This window comes from Raphanus sativus, chromosome 6, assembly GCF_000801105.2.
Source record: "Raphanus sativus cultivar WK10039 chromosome 6, ASM80110v3, whole genome shotgun sequence".
Classification (NCBI taxonomy): Eukaryota; Viridiplantae; Streptophyta; class Magnoliopsida; order Brassicales; family Brassicaceae; genus Raphanus; species Raphanus sativus.
The window spans coordinates 8107580-8119049 of record NC_079516.1 but is presented as its reverse complement, the minus strand read 5'-3'; the positions used below and the strand labels follow the sequence as shown (position 1 = coordinate 8119049).

The following is an 11470-nucleotide window of genomic DNA, read 5'->3' as shown; positions in this document are numbered from 1 at the left end:
ATTTTTGGGAGCAAATTCTATGTGAATATGAGTACATGGATACAAATTATGACTGATATCTCACTCATGGCTCGGGTTCCTTGGGTAGGAAGTATTCTTAAATAGGGATGAATAAAATATCTCTGAAATTTGATTCGATTTGTTATTCGTTCTGATTCAATCAGAAAATATCTGAATATCTGTAATTTTACGAATTGGAATAAATACAAAAATTCAATATCCGTCAAATAAGGAAAAAACATAAATACTCATTAAAAAGGATATCCGATCCTTAAATGTGTTGTTAACCGGGCTTCGTAGCCTGGTGGTAATGGAACCTCGGCTGAGGTGCCCGCCACCCAGCTTCGAAACCCGGCCACAGCGATTTAACATCCTTACTGCTGGGACGCTGGACCCCTTCGGGGGATATTTGGGAAAAGTGGCTGCCCAGACACCAGAGATATCAAAAAAAAAAAAAGGATATCCGATCCGATCCATAATGTACATATGCATATACATGTATACATTAAATTATATATAATCTATATCTTTATATAGATTTTTAGTTACTTTATCCACTAAATTAATTATTTGGTAACTAAATTTTTTAAAGAATGTAGTTTTTAAATAATTTTTAAGAAATATTATTATTTTAATATTATTTTTTTTTTCTTTTCTTTTAGTATTTTTCAAAAAAATATTTTTTTATTGTTTTTATCGAATCGATGTATCGAATCAAATATCTGGTAAAACATATTGATTTTTCTGGATATCCGTAATACCGGATATCCGGAAGATTATAGATCATATCGGATCAAAAAATCGATTATTCGTACGAGACGAATCGGTTTACGGATATCTTTAAAACTCCATATATCTGCTCTGTGTCCACTTCTATTCTTACTCTTCCATCCAAACTATTCTTTATTTATTTTTTTACAACTGGAAACACTATTTTCCATCTGACTTACATGTGTTAAACATGCTGCCAATGCCTATTAATTATGATAATTTTACAAAATTAATACATAATTCTCCAACTATAGAAATATAGAAAAATTAATTACATAAGTCAAAATATTAAACTCTCAGTTATAGTCTTCAAAATTCAAACAAATTTCACTAAATATGTGATATAACTAAAAAATTATGTTGCGATTTCAAAGCGCGGATCACAATCTAGTTACTATTTTGTACATTGAAATCATCGCTAACTAGTCGATTTATTCATTACTTACTCGATACGTTAGATTCAACTTAATTTTGATGGATTATGTGGTTCATCAAACGGTGATCTTTTACTTTGATATGAATGTATTGTTTGAAGAAGAAACCAAGAATGCCCTACCTGCTATACCCCCACATGAGTCCCACTCATTTAATTGCTCAACTATCCATTCTCATTACTAATTTTAATTTCATTTGTACATCTCTAGTTCCGCATCTTTGATTTACCTTCGGTCTTTAGTTTTATATTCATATCTGAATACCAAAGAATGTAAAAGATTGACTCATTCTGAATGAGATTTCACCTGAAATTATACCTCCATTTAATGTTTATAATGGTAGTCCAAATGTTGAAACGAATAAGAGCCCATGTGGAATTAAATGTAGAAGTGACATGAATAAATATACTAGTAAATAGCCTTTTTGACCCGAACCAAGGGAGAACGATCTTTTTTTTTTTTTGCTAAAAAGGGAGAACGATCTTCTCCGAAGTGAATTTAATTGGTTTGTCTTTCTGTTTGTTGGATTCACTAATCTAGTTAGTTGGAGTGTGAATTACTCAATCAATAATATATTTAGATTTTTTTATTCGTAACAAAATTAAAATATGTATATGAATTACAGGACCAATGATCTATATTGTAACCTTTTGCCCTGGTTCAATTTCTTTTTATTTTTCTCAAACAAACTTCTAATAAGTTTTACAGAATCCATACATTTGCTGTTATGTCAATTGATAGTGCATTACAAAAATAATTATAAAAAGATATCGAAGATTTGTGATAATGTTTTTCATTCGTATTAAGATAACCGAATTTATTTAGAAAAAGTTTCTAATTAATTATACGATATGAGTCTAAATGCACTAGACCGTTTCTAATGGTCCCTCATTTTGAATTAAACATAAAAATGAAAGAAGACATTCCCTATAAGACATTATTTTGAAGAAAAATGAGTTTATAAATACTATATTCTTAAATTTGAGAAAAGACTATTGACAAATCATTTTAGTGCTAAACTTTTATTTATAAATTGTCCCTTTAATTTTATATAGTTTTATTTTGTATCTAAAAAGATTCAATATTTGTGTTACATTTATGCTTTAAAAATTATTAATATTTTTAATAATACAATTATAAGTTTTTATAAATATTTATTTATTTTAGAAACTAAATTTATGTATATAATGAGGTTATAGTTAAAATACAATTAATTTGGATAAAAATTGCAAGTTTTTAAAATAACAAAAAAAAATTAATAATAAATATTAATAATAGAACACACTTAGAAAATTTTGAAGGAGAAAATAAGGATTAAAATAACAACAAACTCATTTTGAATTTATCTCATCTTGTGGGAAAATGTTGCTAAAACTTTTATGATCACATCTCTCTTATTTATGGCTATAGTATATTTTCGATACTACTCATTGTATGAACTAGTTAAATAAATACTTCAGATGTTACCAACGTCGAATTGACCTAATAATAAACGTTCGGCTGTAATCACTACCAACCAAATTCAATTTTTGCAGGAAACAAATATTTACATTATTTGGGTGTCCGGTAAAAAGGTGAAATTATTTTATTTTACCCAAAAAATACTCAATATGTTAAATCTGTTCTATTAAAATAGAAATCACATCTTCATTTTCTGTGTGAATTTTAAGTTGGATCATTCTTTAAAAAAAATACTTAAATGAATTTTTGTATATATATTTAAATTATTTTACCTATTCTAAAATATCAGATAGTTATTCTCATATTCTCTCGATTATATCTGAATAAAAAAATTTCATATCTTTTTTTATAACTCTGATATCCGATCACCTTTGAAAGAGTATCCGACTAGTGTCTAATGACCGTACGCCGGAGCAAGCCGGGTAGCCTACCGAAGGCATCCAGAGGGCCGCCGATTTCACCCCATATTAATTGACGGTGGTCAGCGCGAATCGAACCCGGATTCGTATTGGGGTCGAAGCTCCCTCAAAACCACTAGCCTAACTCGCGCTGGTTTTCATATCTTTTTATTTACAATATAAATATATATTATAATTTTTGTTAAAGAAAATATTGTAAAACATTTAATTACTTTCGTTTTATTTATATTATAAATGTATATTTTGTTTTTTCACAAACGAACCTTTTAAATATTTAATTAATTTAGTAATTATTAAAATGTAAATGTATATTTATTTTTACTAAAATAAACTTTTAAGTGTCTAATTAATTTTATAATTATATAAAACTCATGTACAATTTTGTATTAAATTTTTGATATTAATTTAACTTAATATATTTCAATTGAATCTTTCGTCTCAAAGAGTTAGAATTTGTTAATTTAGAATTTTGTACCACACTCTTGAAAACATGCTATCAATTGAATGATCTACCTGAAAATGCATTCAGTTTCTGTTATTAAATATAATTGTCGTTTTAATTTTATTTTTCAACAATAGAATATATTGCTGGATTGTTTACAAATAGATGATCAAACTTATTTTATATAGACCATATTCATATATTATTCATTGATGTAATTGTTTTTGTTTCTTTTATCTTGTGCAAATTTGATTTATGTGTAATAGGTATAGTATCAATTTGTGTCATTAACATAAATAAGAGATGAATGATTAAAAAAATATGTTTCATGCTAATATTTTTGTTTTCAGTGTGGTTATTATCATATGTAATTGTAGTTTTAAGTGTTAATTATTTAACATGATGTATGATAGATGAATAATTGAAAATAAAAATTTGACATTGAAATAGTCATTGTAAATAATTCAATAGTTTTGGGGTAGAAATAATTAACTCACCAATAAACAACATAAGAAACCTCAAAAAACATAGATAATGAAAAAAATCAGGTTTAAAAAGATAAAAAAAACACAATGCATTAAGATTTTCGGTTTAATAATTTAAATGACGCGAACGTTTTATAAATTACACTTGATATAGGTTTTTCAGTCAAAGATTTAATTCATACAAATAATTCGATTAGCAAATATATATGACTTAAACCTAAAATACAAGTAAAATCATAAGAAAATTAATATCTAAGTTAATATTAAATTGAACAGAATTTATCATAAATATCACATAATGCAAAATTTTAGTTAACGTTCATGTTTCAATATAAGAGATATCACTAATAATTTGAAACAGTAAATTAAATTAGTGTATGTAAACTATAAAATTATTGTATTTGAAAATATTATATTAAACTATTAATAATATGATAAATTTAAAATTATATACCACTAATTCTATAAATCAAATATTTATATGTATAAAAATGAAGTAATCACCTGCATGGTTGTGCAGATTCAAGATCTAGTAGATAAATTAAAATGGTAGATGCATACATATAACATCTGTGATTAGAGTGGTAGGTTTTTGGGTCACCTGAGCCAAACAGTAACTCTGAAGTTCATATAGTTGTACGGTAGAGCTGGCCAAAAGGCAAGCACTCGCTAATTTGTGTGTGTACTTGCTGCTTAACTTATACGAGTAATAAAATATTTGACTTGTATTTGATTTGTTAAAAACAAGTATTTGATATTTCGAATACTTGATCAAAAACAAATTATTTGTAACTTACTTGTCTCGTTCTATTACTTGATATTTACGAGTATTTGTAAACTATTTACGAGTACTTGTGAACTATTTACGAGTCTTTATGAACATTTTAAAACGATTTTTTCTTGGGTTTATCCCCTAGGGTGAACCTTTAGGTTCACCAACCAATAGAAATTTGTTATTTTAAATCTAATATCTTTTAATTAAGAAACAAAAATAACTTGCCAAATTATATTATGCTTTTAGAATAATTAAAAAATATTAAATAAATAAAAATAACAATAGTTCTCAATAAAGATTATTTTAAAAAATATTTACTTATAAGATTTGGAGTTTAGTGTTTAAGATTTATAGTTTAGAATTTATCCAAATGTTTACTGTTTTTCCAAGGGTTTAGGGTTTAGGATTAGAGTTTAGGGTTTAGTGTTTTGTTGACAACATGTTTAGTGTTTTTTCCAAGGGTTTATGGTTTACCCAAGAGTTTAGGATTTATGATTAGGGTTTAGTAATAGAGTTTAGGGTTTAGTGTTTTGTTGACAACATTATTATTTTTTTAATTTGTTTTATATACTATTTTTATTTATTTTTTAAATTTTATTTTGAAAAAATAATATAATTTGACAAATTATTTGTTTCCTTAATTAAAAGATACTGAATCTAAAATGACAAGTTTCTATTGGTTGGTGAACCTAAAGGTTCACCCTAGGGGGTGAACCCAAGAATAACTCTTTTAAAACTACGTACTAAATAATATTCTATTAGAAATATATATGAAAGTTTTGTTTTGTTTATTCTTTACTTAAAATAACATGTAAATTATTTTAAATGAAATTTTATTCATATTTTAAAGAAGACAAATAAAAATATATGAATATTTTGATATATAAGCATTGTATAATTTTCACGATGACAAAATTTTTTTCTAAACAAGTACCAGGTAATAATAAACCATATAGTTAAATTTTTAATACTTGTTACTGTTTAATATATGGCTAGATGACGACGAGTATTTAAAAATCAAGACATATATGAATAACAAGCATAAGAAAAGTAATGAGTATTTTTGTCTAAATCTAAATGCAAGTAAAAGAAAAGACATAAATAAACAACTATTTAATAGATCATGTACAAATAGCAAGTAATTGAATAAGTAAAGAGTCAAATACTCAAAATAATAAGAGAAAATTGGAAATAAGAGACACTTTTACTTTGGATTTGTCACTTTAGGATTTCTAGAAGATATTTTTGGAAAATATGATTTTGATTCTCTTTAAGTATCATACTACCCTTCATTTATAAATTAAGTTAAATTATTATTATAATTTTCAAATTTTCATAAATGATTTTTAATTTTAAAATAGTAAAAAGTTATAAAAATTTAAAATAGACAAAAGGGACGACATGGGTCGATACCCTAATTTCATCATCGTCTTCTATTCTCCGCCGTATGCTTTTGATCCATGGTGATTTAGGGCTCAACGGTGTTTCATCTTCCATAGTCTATAATCTCTTAAACCTCATCTTCCTCTTCGATCTCAAGTGTTCTTCCTCTTCAATGGCGACTTTTTCTTCTTCTTCTCACGGTTACAATCTGTCGTCTCTATTCTATATTTATGCTTAGTTGTTCATATGCAGTAAACTGTCTAACGATTCTGAATAGAATTTGCCATGTCTGCATCTGCTAAAAAAATTCTGCAGAAGCTCTAGAGCAATATCTTATGCTCGTTAAGGTTTAAGTGTTTAGGTATCACTGATCTGAACATTACTGATAAATATTTTTGTTGAGTTTGTCAATTTGATTCTGATATTTCTCAATGAATCAAGTTGTATTTTTTTTCTATTCTTGTCAGTGTTTTGGTTCAAGTCTTGGTGAAAACGTTTTCGCGGAAAATCTCTTCAAGGTAATGAAGTTTATCATAACTAGCTGGATCTGTGTATGGCGTATGTCTCTTTTCAAGAATTTCAAAGATACAGAACCATGAGCACGAGGTCTTTGTGGTCCAGCATGGTTAAAAGTATGATACGCATTAATGATCAGACGTCCGACATCACTTTATTGGATGTAAAATCAGACAATCAAGGGATCTTCTTAGCTGTTCATATGCTGTACTTGAGATGGCTAATAGCATTCTAAACAATTTTTTTCTTCTCTTCACAGACAAAAAATAGTATAACATTTTTTTCTCTTATTTTCTGCAGACCAACTCTATTGACTCAACAGTTCCAGAAGTCATGTTTCAGAGTGCGGTGAAGAAGTTACAACAGGAGTAGTTCAGACCAGCAGAGCACGTTTCACTTTAATCAAAAAAGATGCTGCAGTACATCTTCTTGGAGTGAAACAGCTTTGCCTTCTATTTGCACATTTCTTCACTCTTTTTTTCTGTCCTGATCCTAATTATCATCATTACTTGCCAAACAAAATGTTACTATTCTATAAGTAAATAATTAGCTGCATCTTGCAAGCTTTTGTTTCCTTGTTCATCCAACTTTTGTAATCGTCACAAAATGAGCGAGTAATTCTCAAATGTACATGAAACATCAAGAAAATATGTGATCAGTTTGTAACATGACCATCTAGACTTCGCATAGCCCAGGAAGTTAGATACTTGCCGATCATTGCTAATGATAATGGGAAGATTCCCTCTTTGATTTACCATCTCATAACTTAACTCAGCATTAACAGAACTAGGTTCCACGCCATAATCTTCACGCACCATTATCTTGAGTTGCTCCAACAGAGTTGTAGTTTCTAATGTAACCATTCTACCACGCCTATCTTTGTCTACCAGGAAACTCCACTTCTCAGTGGAACTAGACATCCATTCACCAGATTTAACATAGATTAGAACCATGTTGTATTGATAGAGAAAGGAGAGAAGAGAGAAGAGAGAAGAGAAGAAAGGAGATGAAAAAGAGAGAAACACAAAGAACATAGAGAAAAGGATCGTGGGAGAAGGAGAAAATCGTGGGATTTCAAACAAATATTCTCTGAGATTTTTTAAGTTAGATTTAGGAAACTTCTATAACCGAAAATGGAAGTTTCCATATTTTTCGGATTTACGTAGAATACGTGTTATATCTATTACAGAACACAGTACAACACATGGAAAGCCTATTCTTCCTTAGGCGTCACATGAGGTAATAGGCAGAGGCCATTATTACACAAACTCTACCTAAGGTACATCATAGAGTTAAAGGTATATATCGTCATATAGCTGCAGGTACACTGAGGACATCTTGCTAGATTGAAACGTAACTAAATCTAGGTCAGGTATAAGGTAGAAGAAAGTTTAGTTTAAGGTATATACCCTAGATATATCAATGTATAAAACTTAGATTTCGATGTATGCCTAAAGTAGACTATCGGAATGTGTATTCTAACCTAGGTTAGAAGACAAAATAAGATATGAATCCCAATTTAAAAAAAAATAAATTTAAACATATAAGATGTCATACATATGTTACCAATAGTCTTCATATTTTTTAACATTTTAAGTTAAGTTTACTATTTTTTCCATTAACTAGGGGTAAAACATGTCTAAAATTGCCAAAAATATGAAAAATCCTAGATGGACAAACAAAAGTTCAAAGTGTCTCTTTTATCCAATTCTCCCTAATAATAATGATATTCGCTACTAATGAAACTGTGTCGATTTGTTATTTGCATCGACAATACAGAATACTTGAATTTTCAAAGGGAATACAAATCAATTAGCTAGTCCAAGCCGAATAACGAGTGATGATGTCATGCTCGTACCCACAAGGGAACCATGTGGCTATCAAATGCTTAAAATAATTGGGAGACGAATGACAATGATTGAAGAAGAGGGTTTAATCACATCTCTTTTCTCTCTCTCTCTTTCTCTATCTTTATTCATCACTCCTTTACATGTCTCTTTGAGTTTGAACCAATTTACTCCAAAGTCCTAAACCCCAAAACCCATCCTCACAGGGTCTGGCTAATGGGCGTCGTCCTCCGTCGCTACCACCGTTGTTTCATATCAACTCTCGTTGTCTTTACTCTCCTTTTCCTTTCTTTCCCCTCCTCCGCAACCGCCTCTCGTGATCAAGATCTTAGTAAGAACTCGCTTTCAAACTCTTTCGTTTTATATATAATAGTTTTAATTTCCTTTAATCTATATGGAATGGTATTTCTTGACTTCAGTGGCAATTGCATACTTAACTTTGTAAAAGTTTCGTTACTTACAAAGTGAAGGACGATAAAAACAACTCATCTTCTTAATCATTGCTTATATACTAGAGAGTGAGTTAACTCGGGTTTTAAACTAGGGGGAGGGCTTGTGGAGAGTAGGAAGGAGACAGTGGGGCAGGGTTTACCGAGTTGGATCGTAGATCAGAAGCGGTTAGGTGGTCCGGGATCTGCGCCTCCGATTTGTAGATCGAAGTGCGGGAAGTGTGAGCCGTGTAAAGCAGTTCACGTTCCGATTCAAGCAGGTCTTGTTGCGCCATTGGAGTATTACCCCGAAGCTTGGCGCTGCAAGTGTGGCAACAAAATCTTCATGCCCTAACTTAATTCTTATACAATTAGTGATTTTGAAAGCCCGGCTTATTAACTTTCTAGTGGTTTGATGTGTTATTGATGTGGATAAGATTTTATTTATCATTTTTTCTCACTGCTTACCACTATTTTAAAATAATCTGATTAAGTTTACTTCTTTAAAATTTTAAGAAGCTCTGACGATGGAGTCTAATAGAATATAGTGATTTGCACTATAGTCATGTTAATGTTTCTTTTTTTATGTTTAGTCATGTTAATGTTACCTACATGTAACCATCTGGATTTGATTTTTGTAAAATGTTTGTATGCTTTTGACAGTATATTTTTAAAACGTTAGTTTTATAAAGTTTATATAGCCAAAATAATTATGATAGTACTTTTTTGTCAACTATTTAAGATGATAGTATTTACAAAAAAATAATAGGAGTTTTTAGATAATCTTTTTGAAGATATATATTAATCTGATCATTACGATACACATTGCCTTCCTTATGAAAGCTATTTCCCCGTAGTTATAGACAATTCCCTCTAGTTTAATTACGTACGTTCCTAGGTTTAAGGATTTATTTGCGTAATAGCCATATGATTTTTTTTTTCTGAGAACTGGCTTGTAGTTCGTAATAGCCATATAATTGGTTCCTCGAGTTGACACACATTAGGCTTTTTTTCATCTAAGCACCAATTAGGTCATATATATCTATGATAAAGAACTTAATGACACGCCATATTTTGAAGGACTATTTTATACTGGAAATGAAAAAAAAAATTTGATGACACATGTGAGCAGTCATACATTTATGGTTCGCAGATTTTTTTCCCAAAATTCACCACGAACTCACAGATGTACTCGTGCTTACTGCATACCTTGTTTCTTGCATATAATAATGTCTGCTTTTGTATTCTTATGTCTGATTTGCTTTTTACTAGTTGACAAAAAAGGTTAACTCTTTTTTTTAAAGAACTACTTTATTTGAAAATAGCTTCTTCTTTTTTTAACTGAGTTTTTTTTTATCTGAGAAGTTTTACTTTATGAAAATGTATTAATTTAAACAATATATCTTTACGTAATCTTCAATTATACTGTTGGTGCTTTCTCATGGATATTATGTTTCTGTCTGCTATGAATTATGATTCTATTTTCATTTTTTCAAGCTCTACACACAAAAAAAAAGCTCTACACACATATTCTATTCTTGAGCTTGAACTTTTATCATTTTTGTTGTAAATATATTTGTAAGATTTTATATTTTTTACTGGAAAAGATTGGATAAAAATCATAAATGATAACTCAATGGTTTGATGATAGTGTGTTGCGTGGTCAACTCGAGGTTGGTCTTACAGAACTTGTCATCATTTATTTTCCAAGTCAAAGTCAGTTTTCTTTTCACATGCACGCGGGGCCTCTTTCTACTATTTGTTCTTGACATATAAAGTAATACATTTATTTAAGGAAAATTTGCATTAGATAGCAAAGTTTCTACGCTATATTAGGTAAGTGGTAAAGAGACTACAACTTTTGTGATAATACCAAAATTATCCATGTTTTAGTTAAGAAATCGTAGCATATGGTCTGTCAAGTAGGTGAAGTCACAGCAGGTCAAAACGGTTGCACACGCAAAGTTTAATTATTATGCAAAAAACACAAACTGTTGAATATTCCTTTTGTTTAAAAGTACAAAAACTCCAAGATTTTTTTTTAACTTTGGATTTCCAATATATGTGTTTTTCGAAACAAAATCTCAGGTCTTATTAATCTCTACAAAGTCTGTTTTCTCCAGTTATCGTTCTTATACGTTTCTGCAAAATCTGTTTTCTCTTACAACTGTCGGTTGACCACAAAAATTGGCAATAATATCCTACAAAACCGGTTATTTTGAATCTCATATAAAACAATTTCTTTTTTTGCACCTCCCACACAGATCTTGATTCGAAAGCTTTAACTTATAATCATGGAGATGGAGAAAGACGATATGGTGGTTGAGTAACGAGCCGAGTCAAATACCGACGACGCTCCAGCTCCAAGCTCCGCCAATCTTTCGCAAACTCGCCGTGGCTCCTCACTATCTCCTCCATCCCTTTTTTTCACCACCATCACCACCACCATCTCCTCACCATCTCCTCCATCCCTCCTCCTCCGCCGCTGTTTTGGATTTCGATCAGATAT

At 29.8% G+C, this 11470-nt stretch overlaps 1 protein-coding gene and 1 long non-coding RNA gene across 4 annotated transcripts; both read left to right on the top strand.

Moving 5' to 3' along the window:
• Positions 1–6187: 6187 nt before the first annotated feature.
• On the top strand, positions 6188–7312 carry LOC108811065 (uncharacterized). Of its 3 annotated transcripts, XR_008935348.1 has the most exons (4): positions 6188–6370; positions 6448–6531; positions 6638–6688; positions 6987–7312. It is a non-coding gene; the product is annotated as an uncharacterized LOC108811065 (long non-coding RNA). The 3 variants fall into 3 exon arrangements; XR_001943226.2 differs by lacking the exon at positions 6448–6531 and having other exon boundaries at positions 6987–7310; XR_001943225.2 differs by lacking the exon at positions 6188–6370 and having other exon boundaries at positions 6380–6531; positions 6987–7311.
• A 1288-nt stretch (positions 7313–8600) lies between these two features.
• LOC108810261 (EPIDERMAL PATTERNING FACTOR-like protein 5) lies at positions 8601–9582 on the top strand. Its single transcript, XM_018582384.2, has 2 exons — positions 8601–8864; positions 9078–9582. The coding sequence occupies exons 1-2, from the start codon at positions 8750–8752 to the stop codon at positions 9314–9316; spliced, it is 354 nt and encodes a 117-aa protein (XP_018437886.2). The 5' UTR covers positions 8601–8749; the 3' UTR covers positions 9317–9582.
• The last annotated feature ends 1888 nt before the right edge of the window (positions 9583–11470 follow it).